Source organism: Lepisosteus platostomus, chromosome 12, assembly GCF_059453375.1.
Source record: "Lepisosteus platostomus isolate fLepPlt1 chromosome 12, fLepPlt1.hap1, whole genome shotgun sequence".
Lineage (NCBI taxonomy): Eukaryota > Metazoa > Chordata > Actinopteri > Semionotiformes > Lepisosteidae > Lepisosteus > Lepisosteus platostomus.
Window position 1 is genome coordinate 12,838,419 of NC_142622.1, and position 17,290 is coordinate 12,855,708.

The following is a 17,290-nucleotide window of genomic DNA, read 5'->3' on the forward strand; positions in this document are numbered from 1 at the left end:
TAAATAAAAGAACAGGAACAGTAAGTGTTTCACCTTCAGGCCCATCGTCGGAAATCTGCTTCAGGTTAATGAAATGTGTAGCTAAAATCGTGTCACTGATGTTTGAATTGTCCTGAACTTGAATTTTAATTCTTCTACACAGCACTGGAAATAGCTGCATGAAAGTCACTTGTTTATTCCACACTGGGTTTGAGGATCTTGGAACAACAGATGTTTCACCCTAACAAACAAAAATAACTTGTCATCTTAAAAGAAAATGTTGTGTCACACATTGTGCTGACGTTTTTAGAAATTTACCTTTAAGACTGTACCATTTAAATATCTATCATATGTTTAATTTTTGAGGACTGCAAACTAGAACAATTTACCAAAATATTACAATACAGAAAAGAAACTATATCTGGCTTATCTCAAGTGGCTGCTTGCGTTTATCATAAGCTTTTTTGCATTGCAAATATGTCAAATGACACAAATGAGTAGAAAGGAAATGAAAAAAAAAACTTAAGGGACAGACTTATTTGGATGCATTGAAATATATTTTGAAGGGTTTTAAAAACTGCATTCACTGAATTAATATGTGTTTAAAGCTTTACATAATAAAGCTAGTTGAATTGCATTGGTTTAGTGAAATGCAAGGCCCACAGTTCCAAACAAGGGAAGAAATAAGGGGGCGATTTATCAAGAATATCTAATCCATCTGTTACTAATTCTGGTGATTAAAGGAAATGGAGCAATGAAAAAACAAACCATCCTATTGATCTCACAATATCCTAATGTCGGCAAGCAATTAAAGCAGTTCCTTAACATTTCAAAATGGATATAGAAAGTTGCCTTAGAAGTGAAATTTTCAACTAAATATGGATAAATAAGGCAAGGTATGAGCTATACTGTGGACACAATGGCTATTTGCACAAGACACATTAAAAACTAGGAAAACATACTGCACTGTAAATAATAACAGTAGTAAATGGAATATTACAGAGGAGGAAATGATAGTTGAGAATGATTTTTAATATTACAGGTCTTCAGTCTCCTGGAAATGTCTACAGCTGCTCTGCATCTTGTCTTGTGGAAATTGTTTGCATGGTGTACAGCAGCCCTCTGCTTATCCCTGTGTACACAGTGCCCTCCAAATGTATTGAGAAAGTAAAGTCTGAACTGCAAATTTCTCTATGAACTCTACATTTTCTCGTGAACAAAACGTGACTTATAACTACAATTTTTATAAACTATGTTATTGATATTACAGTCAAATAAATTATATTCTTGTGGGTCAATTAAACAAATTGGCAGTGTTGAATTGCTTTATTCTGAAGGAGCTAAAATATTAAGACAGTTTGCTGACAAACTGGTCAAAAAAGTCCCCTTATTGATCAGGTGTTTGTTGTTGGGGAAATAATTAGGCATTAATAAATCTTCTGAATATCCTATCAACCTGTGTTACTTCTATTTCAGTGTTTGGAGTTTAGCAATCAAAAATCAAAATAAACAGTGGTTTTAAATAAAAACAAGCAATTCTGAAGCTGAATGAAAAGCAAAATTCAATCAGAACCATAGCACAAAAACGGGGCATACCAAAATCAAACATCCTGGAATAAAGTTAAACAAATTCCTGTTAAGGAAACCCTCAAAATAATGGACAGTGTACATGTAAAGATACCTAAATCCATACTTTACAGAAGACTGAGACAGCAGAATTAAATTACAAATCCTACCCCACAAAATGTAAATTTCTCATCAGCATAAGTGAAAAAACAGATTAGAATTTGCTTGGAAATACAAAGATGAGAGTTTTAGAACTAAGTTGTATTGACAGATGTATGGACAGATAAGAAGAAAATAAAACTTTACCAAAGTGACAGGAAAAAAATAAAGTAAAATTGTGATGCTATACCTGTTGATCCACAAATGAGACAAGTATTTTGGGGTCAATAAAGACCTTGTTGTCACCCATGATCTTGGAAACTAAGCGTGAACTCATTCTAGGCAGGCCCTCAGCCTTGTAGATCTTCACACATAAGTAAGACCATGGCCTCTCTGCTGGGATTCCTTTTGGAAGCATCAGATTTCTGAAGAAACAGAGACAATATAGTAATATATATATATCTAACGTATTACTGCCCATATAGTAAGGACAGTAATTAAGGTCTGTTCTTTATAAAGGTGGTATTGAATGAGAGACAAGATATAACACAAAATGGAGTGACCAGAGGTGTAAAATCAAAGTAATAAATCAAGTTCTTGCTTTGCAAGAAGTACTACAAAGTTGAAGACCTGTATAGTCATTTTATCTGTAACAGTTCTACATTTGCAGTTATCTATTTACATGTATTTATATATTTCTATCTTTCTGTACTCATTAAAAAAGAAACATTGCAAACAGAACAATTCTAACTTGCCTTTCAATGTAACTGGAGTAAGCTGTTGTACTGCCCGTGTGCACCAAATCCCCTTTCTGTGTAATGATGATGTCACATCTGACATAGCCCTTTATGGCGGCTGTGATGTCTTCTGGATTTGTCAGGATGGCCCACTTGTTCCGGAACATGTGATCTACACAGAAGCATAAACTTTTAAAATGATCTGATTTTAAAACCCTTTAACATAAAGACAATTTCGTCTGTGTTGTGCTTTACACAAGGGAAGCTGAAGGCTTCTTTTTATAGTTCACCTCGAGGAAAGTATTGCCTTGGAGTGCAATCACTAAAAAATTAAAAAGTAAAAAGAAAATGAAAATAAATACATTTACTATATTTGTTTCTCCCAGTCTGGTGGAAGTGTATAGGAAAAATTATTCACTTCAAGATTTAAAGACTAAAAAGACAATTTTGGTGGGTCTGACCATTAAGATTGAAAAAATAAGAAATAAATTCTCCCCCTCTTCGTCCCCTAGCCATGTTTCAGTTATTACTATAATCAATGTCAACGCTACCTGTTAATGCAGTAGCCTCGAGCTCTTGCAATTTTCTCCTTATGCTTCTGGCATTGAGTAATATGCCACTCTAACTGTTGATCATGGTTGAATGTCAGTTATGTTTATAACATAAGTAGAAAAACTGTCAGACTAACATTTTCTACCATCTAAAACATCTGTGCTCCTATTTTACAGTTTCACTCTTTTATCCTTCCTCCCTGTGTCTGAGACCCTGGGGTGGTGAGAAGCAGAAACAGATGACAGAAACACTGTTACCATGTTACTTGCCTTGCTGCTCGTAAACTGATGACACATCAATTTTGAACATTCCTATCAGAGTTTTCTTGAAAGGTATTTTGTCAGCGCTAAAAACCTGAAAAAAATTTATCATTATGTTTCATTAAAACAAGGACAAAATCCTGCAGTTTCAATTTGAGTGGTGAGAACTATGGGAACTTACCGATATCAGAATGATCTTATCCATAAGTAGATCTGGAGGTTCAAAAAACTCAAAATAAAAGTCCTGTAAAACATTTTGTTTATTATATTACAATACTAAATCCTACAACAGTAGCCCAGACCAAAAATAATTAAAAAGCATCATAAAAGCAAAGGCAAATTAAGACACTTTGATGTTGGCTGACATGTACCTAAACAAGGAGTGATTATTAATAAACTGATATAGTTTAAAGCTCAAGTCTTTCTTAGCTAACATTAACACTATTAAGTTTCTGTTTATGCTCCTAGCATGTGAAATTACAGCACATTCATAGATCAGGCTGCTTTCAATCCCATCACCAGTCTCTTTTTTATGAACTCATATCACCACTATGGTGTCTGGAATCATAGAAGGAATAAATTTATTGATCATAATCTACCTTCAAATCTCTTTATATTGTTAATTCAATGCACATACTCAATTTCCACATTACTGTTTATTAATTCTTCTCAAATCACATTGATAGTATCTTTACTGCCTGACTCCTGTTATAAATTATTTTTGTTTTTGGTTACTTTAATTTTGTTTTTAAGCTGATCAGTAATTATATGTCATTTTAGACAAATAATTCTGACAATGGATCAATAGTGAATGACAGCATATGGGAGACTCCGTTTTGCACATTACTGCTTTAACAAAACATCACAAAGCCTATGAAAACCAAACAAATATCAGGAGAGATAACACAGTACCGCATTGTATTCTGGGCAATTGGTGGACTTTTGAGTGCTTGTGTGCCTTTTCTTCCCATCAATGTCAATGTATACAACAGGATCGATGTTTATTCCACTCAGCTGCCTGGCTTCATGCACTGTTATATTAAACTTCACAGGGCACAGGAGGGAAAAATATTAGCTGCAATAACAACCTGTGAGTGTACAAGTAAAATTGCTGACTGGTAGATTGGAGTCTGATTAACTGAAGGGCTTCAAAATTAAAGAAATGTGTTTTTCTTGATCAGTCAAAGAAGTGCCTGCCTCAGAGAGACATTGATTCTAAAATGTTTGGTGAAGTAAGTGTTCAAATAACTGAAACGAGAAAAGGTACTCCAGGCTAGGTTATCTTTAAAGGGATAAAGACATTTTAAGGAGATTAAGATGAGGGTTCCAAGACTGCTTTGTATTATTTCAGTATTTAAGGATCAAGGACGCAGCCTTTGGGAATTCTTCATCCTGGTTTATTCTTTTTTATATATTTTTTGCTTTAATCTATACATTTTAATAACTTTAATAGTTTATATTTGGCTATTTCATTTTCATTGCATCACTGACATTAGACCGCAGTTATGACCTTTATGTCATGTCAATGAGACATAAGCTAATTCAAAAGAGTTCATAATTAATGTATATATTAATATATAAGCACACATCTATATCATGGCTAAAAAGACTACCATAGTTCACCTTTTGCAATCATAATAACACTTTATAAGTACAAACCAGCAAGACTTTTGTACCCTTGCTACTCTTACTGTTAAAATCAGACTAATGTTGCCAGATGATATCAGAAGTGCTAAAGCATCTCTTAAATGTAAATAAGAAACAAAAAGAGGTCAGAACCAAACATGGGTGCAAATTAATGGCACACTATGGAAAATAATCCATACTGTAAATATGGTTTTCTGAAGAAACTGACCTGGAAATTTTGTGGCCTAAAAAGAGTCTGATCTTTTCTTTCAATCAGCTTGAGACGACTAAAGGGAAAAAGCAAAAGCAAAATCTAGTTTATTTATTAGAAATGGGAATCCATTTATTCTTTTATAAACTGTTTGTGATTCTTAAAGTAAAATGTCTGTTATTATCAACAATTTTATTTTATTCAATTCAAGCCTTTAAAACTTTTAATTAAAAATGATGCATGTTTTGGGGAAATGAAAATAGAATTTCAGATCAATATATACAGTATAACAAAAAGTTGACTCTTCAACATAAAACATTATGTTTATGAAAAACAAATTGCTTTACAAATGCATGGAATTTTAAAATAGTACCAAACCTGCATTAAAGCTGATATACTGTATTACTATTGCAGGTACTATAATGTAATCTTACAGCAATTAAAAAGAGAGACCAGTTGTTTTCATGCGAACATACTCTCTCTTCTGTTCCCTCAGTCTCCTGTAGACGTTAAACACTTCTGACTGCACCTCAGGCACATCCTTCTCAGTCTCCTCTAAAAGGAAGCAAAACAATATCCGATCAGTGCAGAAGGAACTGAACTGACCTTAGCAGCATGTGGTATCTTTATAAGTTCAATGAATCAATTTTTGTATTATAAAGTGCCTTCTAAGAGTGAGTGCCATTTCAGAGTCATTTAAAATGAATCATAGAATAAAAAAGCACAGGATATGTTCAGCATCCCAATGATTATAAGATAGGCAGCATAGAGAAAACAGCTACCAGCTGATTTGAGTGCAGAGGACTCTGGCAGTAAACAGCTGTATAATCTAAATGTAATTTCTCTAGGCAAAAACATTCATAGAGAGCCATTGCACATTGACAAAGTGATGCAGTATGTTATCTTGTGAATGAGACATCTGCTAAACGTAATGTGCATAAGATAAAACATTTTTGGGTTTGCTAGATGGCTAATTTAGAAACCATTATTTTGCAGGAATGTTGAAAGAACACTATTTTTAAAGAAAGATCTGAGTGAAAAATAAATTACTCACCATTATTATCTGAAAATATTCCAAATTCTTTCCCGTGATTTCTACAAAATAATAATAATACACTATACTGTAAGTGTATGAATATTATGCAGAGCATAACAGAATGAACTCTCTGCCAGGTTAGGGTGGGCATTAAGAACAATAGTTAACTCCCTCAGACTGATTTCTGTTAACATTTCTCATTCCAGTTTTTGGTTTTAGCACATTGCAAAACATGAAGTACATAATAGCAATAATTGAATACCATCCAAACAAGAACTGTCTGCACTATAGGACTTGGAGAAAGCAGTTTTGTAATATTTAATTTTAACACCGCATATACTCATTCATTGCTCTATTGTTGCATTCTTTGGTCATCTGTAGCAAAGAAATAACAGCAAAGCATGCAGTTATTAGGGCATTCAAGACTCATCCATTAACCATTACTTGTCTCCAGCCATGCTTCTAAATGAGAGGAAGCGCCTGTGATCAACCCAGACATGGACCACAATGTGTAATGATTGAGGAAGGATATGCTTCACCACAGCAAGGACAATGACTGCAAATGTAGCTGGGCATCAAGGAAGACCTATTTATATATTTACAATTATCATAGTTGCTGGAATCTGATGCAGGAACCCATACAAAATTTTAACACTGGGACTCAATATCATCTTTGATACTGATGAGCCCGTGGCACTAGTTAATGTTTTGTGTCTCATTTGATGAAGAAACGTTAAGATTTCTATAGGGCAAAAGCACCATGTTGATGTCAGTAGTGTAATAATATGAAGCCACTAAGGCCAGCTTTAGTATTCAGATTGTACTTGTTGATCTTTATTTAGGCTCAGATTTTGAATATATACCCCACCTCCTGTTACAGCAGAGAAAGTACAAATGTAATTGCTGAATTTTTTAACACAATAATGTTCTACTAAATAAGGAAAGACATAATTAGTGAAACTGTGAATTATGACCAATTAGTATATATAGCATTTCCCACTATGTAAAACACTTTTACCCTTTGTCTTGCACAATTTTCATCTTTTCATCTTCACTGTACTCAAAGTCTTCATCTTTCCATTGTACTTTCATAGGGTTCTCAGCTATGTAGATTATTTCAAGGTACATAGTAATCTAGTAACAGAAAACAGATATAAGAAAAATTGTGAAAGCTCACATCAGCTCAATGATATGGAATTCACCATCATCATTTTGTCTTGTATGAACAATATAACATGAAGAGAACAGAACAACACTTAAGTTAGGCCAGCCTGGCGTATCTTCATAAAAAAAAAAGAATCAAATTTCATTATTTAAAAAACCTGTATTAAAAATAGCTAAGATTTGAAAAAATGTTTTGGCAGAGGGCCATTTCAACCTTATTGAGAGTTAAACCTAATACGGCAAAAGAAACATACCGTACCATTACCATGTAAACTCTCCTTGTATTTTTTACTATTCATTTTTAATCTGAAATAATTCATTATTAGGTATATTTTGATCACCTCTAATCTAATACTGTCTAATGTTAAATCAGGTCAGGAAGACCAAGGTTAGAGTCAGTTAAGTGTTTAAGAACATAACCTTATTTTCGAAAGCTTTTAAGGAGATTTCTTTTGTCAGTGAGCTTTATTAAAAATCACATCAGCTTGCGGTGAATTATTCTGTTAGTGCAAGTGATTGAAAGCATCATATATTACCACACATCCTCCCCACACAGGTTTTATCAAAGTGTTTCAATGAATTATGACTTAATCTCCAGATTTACATTCTCCGTTGAAGGTACTGCAGGATGATTTAGAAACATTCTGGATGAATACATACCCCAAGAGCCAGGTGGTTCTTGTCTACCAGCATCTCTTTAACACAGGTGTTACTATTTGCAATTGCCTGTTGCAAAACAACATTGACTGATCCAATGCACCTGAGATGAAAGAGAAAAACAAAATGGAAGAGCTTTTTTTACAAGAATTACAGAAAGAAAAAATCATAACCTCCCAATAATCCTCTGAATTGACCTTCACAAAGTGCAGTTAACTCTTTCTGGATGATATTTTATGGTTAAGCTTCACAAATTCTCTGTACTTCCTGTCAGGAGGGTGTTGTGTGCACATTTTTGCACATTTTGAGAAAGTGCAGAAATCATGTTCTGAAAACAGGGCTTTTCCTGCTGGTCCAGGGGTTTAAACAGGGATATTTCTTGTTTAGGTTTAGTACCTATCCTAGGAGAGGGACTGTAATATGGACCTCTTGCAGTGGTAGAAACCTGGCTGTCTGTTTGGACTGCAGGCGAAAAGTTGTTGGTGCAGAACTGGAAGCCTCTAAAATCCTTCTACTTACATGAAGAACCCTTTCTTATTTTGATAGTATTTATATGGAACTTAAAACTGCAGGGATCCATGGTGCCATGTTGAGGTGGAGGAGTCCCATAGTGGTGCTGGGACAGCAGCTGGTATAGTGATTTGTTGGTACAATCTAATCCTTGCTGTATGGGGGTTCTAGAAAGGTATTTAACCACATTTCAGAGGTCCTAAAATAGAAACATGGGGGGGGCTATTTGACAAGGGTAGGGAATGCCTATTTCCATTTTGTATTGTATTTGTGTTCAAGAAAATAAACATTTGTTCGTGAAGAAAAAGGCAATCACACCAAAAGAATCGAGCAAATGATCTGCTGCCACTTTTCCTTAGCAAAACCAATGGGTTTATAAAATCCTGCCATGATTCAAACTGTCCATCAATTCTCATACCCCGGAAACAGCTTCACTTGATATATTAAATCAGATTTTTTTTTCAATATTCTTCAGTATACAAAACATTCACCCTTTGTAGCTTGTCTTAAGGTCGAAGTACCTTAACTCTTTGGATTACCTAAGAAAGTCTTACCTTCGCTTCAGTTTACTGTACTCAAAAAGTTCCACAGTCAGGTAATCATCTTCCTCAATTGAGCCACAGTTTGGCCAGGAAAATATCTAAAAGATTTCCAGACCAGACACAGTGCATCAAAATATTATAAGAACATGCTTCCAAATATATTTATACTCTTTTTAAATCTACTGTACATGTAAATGTTGATTTAACAAAGAAATTCAGGAGTTTACTGGATTTTTTCAATATTTAAATATGAATTAATGTAGTGTATAATCAGTATTGATACTGATATTGATATTACATACTATAACACTTATTCTGAACATGTACAAACTGTGGTGTGCATAATGTACTGTATGAATTAATGCTGTAAATGTAACCTTCTAATGTTTTTGATTCTCTCACAAAGCCTTGGAAATTTCTGGAAATCAGCTTGTCAGCAGGTATTGAAGAAGGTTGTATAGAGACACAAAGCTTGTCTGATATATTGGAATCTGCTGTAAATCTGCATTTCATATCAATATCATATGAATCTGCAATTCATACCAATAATAGGTCTGCAATATTTGTGGTAAAGATAATCCAATTGCTATACTCTGGTATTGGTACTATACATTGGTATGTTGCAAATTCTACTCAATGAATTACATAAATCCTTGCCTACCTGTAAAATCTTAAACAAAACGAAAAGGTAACAAAAAATGTCAAGATTATTATTACAACCAATTAAAAACAACATCAAAATGAAAATGGCCTACCTCATCAAAATAAGCTTCGCTTCCACAATACAGAGGCTCTGACTTTGCAGAAAAACCTTCAGAATTAAAAAGTTAGATACTGTAACTGCACATTATTTTAACAACTTAATGATGACTGTTAAAAGAGTATTGCTAACAATAACAAAAATGAGAGAATATAAATGTTTTGTCTCTTGCAATCCTCATAGAGCTTTAAGAGGTCAGCAGTATTCTTTAGTGTCTATGGTTAAAGACAACAAATAGGAAAAGCATTATTTATTGATACTGAAGACCTTCAAATTTGACATTTACTCTACAGTGTGGTAAGTGAACAAACCAGAAAAGTGATCATCTTATTAACTCATTTACCTTTCCATATAAAAAAAAACATTTGTTGTAATTTTTGTGAAGACACAACTCATACCAATATGTGAATGATAATGTTGGAGTAATGTTGCTGTTAGTGAAAGAATAAGCCCTAAGTAAAATATATTACATTTCCATAAGAAATTCTGATTCAAAGAGCAATGTATTTAGTACAAAACACATCAGCAAAAAAAGAGTTTGGATTGTGACTGTTTAAAGAGTTTAAATCAGTGAATGATGTTTTATACATATTCACATGTACCTGTATTCTAGAAATTCTTTAACTTAAAAGGCATGGTTTTAAATGGGAAAATCTATACATTTGAAAGGTATTTAAGAAGATATAAGATCAATCACTTCCTCACTAACAAAATGTATCTCACATTTTAAGCTTTTAAAATACTCAGTTTTTGTGACATTTTAAAAGCTTTATAATAGCATAAGTAGATGCAAACACATACAAAATATGTAAAACCTAACTGTCCATTATTGCCACTAAACATGTTTTTATAGAAAATGTACCAGCTTTTTGAAAATTGTTGAAACCCCACCTCTGAATTTCATCTGAACCAGTCTTCTTCCTTTTCCATAGAGATCTGTCACTTTCTGCACGTGAACTCTGAGTGACATTATTCTTTGTATGATTTAAGATTTTACACAAACATAAAAAAGAGAAATTATCCAGAGCTAATAAAAGACAATAATCATTGAAGCAATGTCGAGTCAAATGCCTGAACAGACAAAAATGATTGCATCTAAATGGAACATTTTATGCAAATTCCCAAAAAAGAATGAACACATGACACACCAGGAAGAGTTAGCATGAAAGAGACACCCAAGAGGACAAGCAGAGTTGGGATGTTAAAGGATTTTATAAATACATATACATTATACTGTATGTATTTATACATGTAATAAGAAACTTATTGTATGTGGGAATGCATTAATATACTATAAAGGAACAGGTAACGGGTTTATTCCATGCTGAAAAGAAAAGAAAGGAAACACAACAAGAAGGCTCCATGGCCGAAATGGCATGGAATAAGCCCGTTACCTGTTCCTTTGCAGCCTATGCATGCTGACGCAGCTCTCTACTTGAACTACTTCATATACTATATACAGTGTATCTATATATAATATAATAGATACTATACTGTATATGGTACCTTATTAACACCTGATGAATGCAGTTGTGACAAACATAATTTTCCTCTTTTAATTTATTTGGACAAATTATCAACACATTCCCTATTCCAGGAATGTAATTTATAGTAAACGTCTGCTGGTAAAACCATTAATAGATGGACCTAAAAAATCCATTCAATTACACCAACTACTGACATAAAAAAGGTTTTAGTATTAATTTATTCAAATTGTTCATGTTCCCACCAGATCTAATATCTTTAAAAAAGATTTAGAATCAAGTAAATTATTAAAGGTATCACAATTTTATTACTTTAATTGTATTTTATGAAGTAGATGGGTTGGGAACAATAGTTTTATTCTAAAATTGAACATAACATTACATGTATCACCACAGCATACTTAAATATTTTGTAAATTATGGTGCTTAATAACGTCATAATATTTGTCATAATACTGCAACAGGAAATAATCACTTTCAACATTCACTCAACCCGTGTTTGGTTGTGTTTTCAACTGTTCTATTGCAGCAGATGATTCAAATAATATGGAAATTCAGGCACTCGTTTTTCAAAGTGGTAATTTACTGTATATGCAAACAGTGCTACTCTGGCCAGTCTGGAAATTCCACCTCCTTAACACAAAAGGTCTGTATCATTACAGTTCAGAATGACTGATGGACACATCAGCTTCCTTGCAGTGACCCCAACAATGCACTAGAAAGTACTGAAGTTAAATCTTTAATAAGACTACACAATGACTTCAAAGAACCTGAGATGACACAAGTAAAAATGAACCTGCACTGCAGTGACCAGCAGAGAAGCTCTATCCCCAAACAAAGTCTTGACTGGTTTATGTTTCAATAGTATTTCTTCCAAACAGTATATTCTAAAAGTAATAATATTCCCAGAGGCAAAAACAGACAAAAAAAAGCATTCATAACATAATATAAGGAAGACAAAGTAAATCAAGTACGGAAAGAAAGAAGAGAAAAACACATCGCACAAATATTTAAAGCAGAAGTCTAGAGCTCCTCCAACTGTTCATCTCTGAAAATCCTCAATATATCAAAATATTTTGATTTCAAAGTTTATATCTATAGACTTATATCTATAGACTATAGACTATAGACTATAGTTTAAAATGCATGTATAATCACTTGAGTTGTGTCCAGTAGAGTTGTGGTGCAAAATGATTTGACTAAATATCTGAAATTGATTCTTTTTCCAGGTCTGCTTCATGTGTGACCTTTGAATTCATTTGTGTCCAGTACTGTATGTTCTCACCTTATACTATATTTGCTTAACATGGGTGATACCTCATTCCTTTTCACTCAGTTTAGCATCATGTGTTTCAATCAACAACATAAAATGTGGGGGTAACAACTGCATAATAAATGCCAGTTAAAACTGTTCAATTATTGCCAGTTAAAAATTCCAGTTTAATTATTAAATAACATAATAAATCATGTGCATAATAAATCACTGTCTTGCCAGTAACATCAAATGGTGCTGAAACAGCTTATATAAAATTCACAAGTTATGAACAGCAGAATATATAGAACTGACTACAGAATTTGAGATTATGAATAAGAGCATGCACAATAAACAGATTTTTTATTTTTCAACTTTATTGAAATATTGTTTCATGAAAAAGGTGTGTGATTCGGAAGTTAAGCACATTCTGTTGAAATGTTTTTGAACAATCAGCAACTTGACATTCATAAATTACTTAACACTTTCAAATGCACATAGTTTACACAGCAGTTGTAATTGAAGGTTATAACTGCTGACAAAAGTATCAAATGCAGTACACACAGTACATATTCATATATTTAAGTGTTAATAATATCAGCATGAAATTTGTGCACATAAAAGAGGAAAGAGGGTTTATAGACTTTTTTGCAACATACTGTATATGCATGCATATCATATACTGTATCAATAGTGTACTATTACATAGTCTGAAATGGTTAATACAGACTCAAGAAAAAATACCAGTAAGTTTGTGAAAAATAAGCAGAGCAGAAAACACATTTCATATAAAAAAACATATAATCCAACATCAATATTAATGTAAATGATGTGGATTTCCAAATGCCCAATGCAAACCTTATGTAAATCCCATTAAACATTAATTGATATTGAAAACATTCCAATTTGACACTTACAGCACAGTAACTGAACATGCCACAGAAGAGATCATCTTATTCAACCCTTTAGCTTCCCATCTGACAGACTGTTCAGCTGACAGATTCAGTATGATTTAGGATGAACAGTGGGGATTCAACTTTGTCCTTATAAGCTTAACTCTAAGATCTGAAAACAAACTATATTTCAAATACAAAAAACAGCTGCAACTATGAACTTTCCATGACATTCGAAACTGGGAAATGAAAACCACACACTAAGTTATTAAAATTCAGATTATATTAAAATACTGCAAACACAATACAGTAAAAATGTTATTACATCAGTGATTTTAGAACACATTCATAGAGATAGATGTTTATTATAACTTCAATTCACTTTTTATTTAGACATTTATGCAGGCAAAGTTAGGAAATTTTGTGTCATTGCGAGCATTTACAAGCAACAGAATCAGTTAAAGTAGTAAAATGCCTTTTACTCATACAAATGTTCAACTGTTGGCTTACACTGGGAATGCTGATAACAGTTCCAAAAATCACCAGCCATTTTAAGGAATACATTGGGAACACTCATGTATTTCAATGCATTGAAACGGCTCTTTTTAAGAAATCACCACTAAAATGAACTAAAAATGGTATCTTCTGTTGTAGAGCACTTAGTTAAAGATAACTCATGTATTCTGTGGCTGGAGTTTTCAATCCATCTGATCTCAAGTTAAAATGCACAGCTGACACAGAACAAACCCTGGAGAGCACCATGCACCATGCATACACAAAGACCTTTTATGGTTGCTGCTGCTGACATACCTCCTAATACACATTTAGTTTGTAAACACTTTTCCCTGCCAGACACATAGGTCTTATTGTACTTTTTGGTATAGAACTGATTTTAAAATAATATTCATTGTTTTAACTGCATAGTATTTAATGGTTTTGACCCACAAATAGAGGCTTGATTTCTCTTCTCCTGTTCATTTCAGATCCTCAACTTCCAGCTCAGTCTGTTAGCTGAATAGACAGAACAGAAGTGTTGATAGATCCCAGGCACATCACTACCATACCACCAATATAGGTCCTCTAAATGTCCACTTTACGTACAATTACCTTGGCCATCATTTGCAAGGATACTGTACCTTCTGCCCATTTTTAGGTGAACGCATCAATTGTATTTTATGTTGTTATTAGAATTGTGAGAAGGATGTGACTTCTGCTCCATGTTTCTGTGTTTGATGGGCAAAATCAGTACTATAAGGCTAGGTATGATATGAAAGTGAAAGTACATTGACCTACAAGAGAAAAGAGATTTTAAAAAAAAAGTATAAACAAGGCATAAAAGAAAACACTCTTAAGTTACTTAGAATCTTCAACCGATTCAGATTAAAATAAAAGTGGGTTATGGATGTTGGCTTTTTCCTTTTGCAGTATTTTCAAATCTGTCCATTTAAATGCATTTCTAATTTTTAAAATGATTTTTTCTTTAAATGCCAGGTGCCTGAATGCCAGGTGAATTTACAATAAACAGTATACTGGATGCTAAATTTCCTACTTATGCAGTGTGTAAAAGTACAACTACAATATCTTAAAATTTAGCATAGCACACAAAGTACCATAAACAAACATTTGCTAAAAATCTCTAAATAGTAATGAAAGCCTTATGGTTGATAACATTCACTCATCCATACATTTTCTAACCATTTCATCCAATTCAGGGTCGTGGGTGAGGCGGAGCCTATCCCAGCAAGCAACAGGCGCGAGGCAGGACACACCCTGGACAGGACACCGGCCCATTGCAGGGCATAAAGAGACACAGACACAGACATGCACACACTTTGTCGATAACATCTCTGAGAAATTACCTGTTTTACCTGTTGGTAAATGGAACAGATTAGAATCTACATTAGCCCATAAGGATGCATGTTTTTACCAACCTACATACTGTATATAACAATAAAAAGACAGTAGTTACTTTAAAACTGTGATTTAAAATATTATCTTACTTGTAGAATGTAAGTGTAGGCTCCACTGCCAGCAATAGAAATGGCATTACAGTGTAACAGACTGCCAGCTGGGTTACTGCCCAAGTGAGTATGTCATACATAATCTTGATAGTCCATGAGGAAAGGAAGTAATGCCTAAAGTTTTTACGCACCTGAATGCACAGACAGAATGGAAAATTGATGAATGATATGAAATTAAAAGATATGCAAAAAGACAGAATGAAATATTAACAAAACCAGCATCAGGAACTTCTTTCACAACAGTGGTTTAAAGCGTCCATTTTATTTTTTAGCAGTTCCATGTTATACTGTACAGTATGTGCTCTGTATGAGTCACTGTTCATCAAAGTTTATAAGGCAATCAAATGAGAGCTGCACAGAGCCAATAAGCCTTTAGAAAAAAGCATTAAGAGCTTTAGCCAGTGTAACATTACTGTTAGGACTCAGACTGGCAGATACAGCAGGTCAGCTTCATGAGATCTCTACTCACCTCAAATGTCACAGAAAAATATATATGCAAATTATATCAGAACAGCTCAAATTTCTCATGACTGATTCAGGAGCTAGTGTTCTCACCCTCAGGCAACACTATAAGTATACAGTACATCTGGCTGATATAATAATGTCAATGCAATATAATAATCAAATGAAAAATGGGCAATTACAAAATGCACACAATCGATCACAAACTGGGAAAAAGAAAAAGTCTACAGTTCTCAATTTAAACCAAATAATGAATGCTGGTGATTAAATTTTGATGAAACACAGAAAAATAGTTACAGTGGCAGGAAGGAATTGTGTTATTATATTCCTAATGATAAAATAAAGGGAAAGTGATTTCCAAGACAAAATGGACACAAATATGTAATAAAAGAGAAAATATAATTGCAGAGATCTTTCCTGTTTGACTGCAATATAAGCCTTCAAGGTGGACAGCCATTAGTAATAGTGCATTTGCTATTCCATCTAAAATAATGTTATCTAACATACCTTTTTCTATTTTATTGTAATGTCATTTGATTCCTATTTAAGTTACATTAGAGAAATTAAATTCATATTTGATTAGTGAATTAATTTATTATAATTAATTGAATTAATGGTAAATAAATTCCTCTATTATCACCATGATGTGTAATGATTTTTCATTGCTAGATTCGAGACTAGCTAACATTTAATACTATTCAAAGCCTTAAAGTACAGTATTTCTGTCTAGAGCCTAAGCTATTGGGGTGACTCAGGCCAGATGGCAGAAGACTAGTCTCCAAGAAAGATATGTTTCTGGAAGGAGACTGGGGTTTTAGGGAAAACTAAGTATTCATAATATACTGGGAGACATAAACTGGATTTACACTTAGACTCATGGAACCCCACAAGTTCTAACCTACAGCCCTTGTGCACAAACCATGCTCATTTTAAAATATACAGCAAAAACATGGATGTAAAGGCAACATGCAAGCAACATTCCCCGACAGAAGAAGCGGAACAGAGAGCACAGGATGAACTTACTGCTTTTGCGGCAATGGTAATGGGAATGGCAGTGATGAAGGTGAAGTAATATCCAGGGTATACACCGTGCCATAAGGCAGACAACACAAAGGTTAAAGCTGTGGGATAATATGGGGCCCGATCATAGCACACACTGAAAAGAGAATATTCACAGTCTGAGAGCTATTTCACTTTCAGGGACATACCTAATCCATCAGCTCATGAGGGCCATGTAGCCTTTTGCATGACTCGGCTCTGACATATTCCCATAGAAACCAGTAGGAGTTCACTCTGAGGCAGGAAGCACCAGCAACTTAGCCCCAGAAGAAAGTACAGCAGAGAGAAAAACATTGCCATTTCCATTTGAGTCCATGTGAGCAGAGGAAGCTCACATTACATTTATTACGTTAATGGCCTGTTTCATTTCCCCCTGGTAGCTAATATTCATGTTGTAAAGAAAAATGGTATCCGAGAAAC

General features: G+C 33.8%; 1 protein-coding gene across 2 annotated transcripts in view; it reads right to left on the reverse strand.

Moving 5' to 3' along the window:
- Positions 1-17,290, reverse strand: part of mboat1 (membrane bound O-acyltransferase domain containing 1) — a 70,693-nt gene that overhangs the window by 39,513 nt on the left and 13,890 nt on the right. The window contains exons 11-24 of one of the 2 annotated variants that reach the window (XM_088601016.1): positions 10,591-10,673; positions 9,695-9,750; positions 8,952-9,037; positions 7,891-7,990; positions 7,085-7,200; positions 6,085-6,125; positions 5,507-5,585; positions 5,049-5,106; positions 4,106-4,237; positions 3,375-3,437; positions 3,203-3,287; positions 2,400-2,553; positions 1,895-2,069; positions 34-220 (exon numbers count right to left, since the gene is read on the reverse strand). In XM_088601016.1, the coding sequence (XP_088457142.1) occupies positions 34-220; positions 1,895-2,069; positions 2,400-2,553; positions 3,203-3,287; positions 3,375-3,437; positions 4,106-4,237; positions 5,049-5,106; positions 5,507-5,585; positions 6,085-6,125; positions 7,085-7,200; positions 7,891-7,990; positions 8,952-9,037; positions 9,695-9,750; positions 10,591-10,673 (1,415 nt within the window). Of the gene's footprint in view, positions 1-33; positions 221-1,894; positions 2,070-2,399; positions 2,554-3,202; positions 3,288-3,374; positions 3,438-4,105; positions 4,238-5,048; positions 5,107-5,506; positions 5,586-6,084; positions 6,126-7,084; positions 7,201-7,890; positions 7,991-8,951; positions 9,038-9,694; positions 9,751-10,590; positions 10,674-12,599; positions 14,618-15,328; positions 15,481-16,834; positions 16,968-17,290 lie in introns of those variants that run through there. The other variant, XM_088601015.1, reaches the window with a different exon arrangement.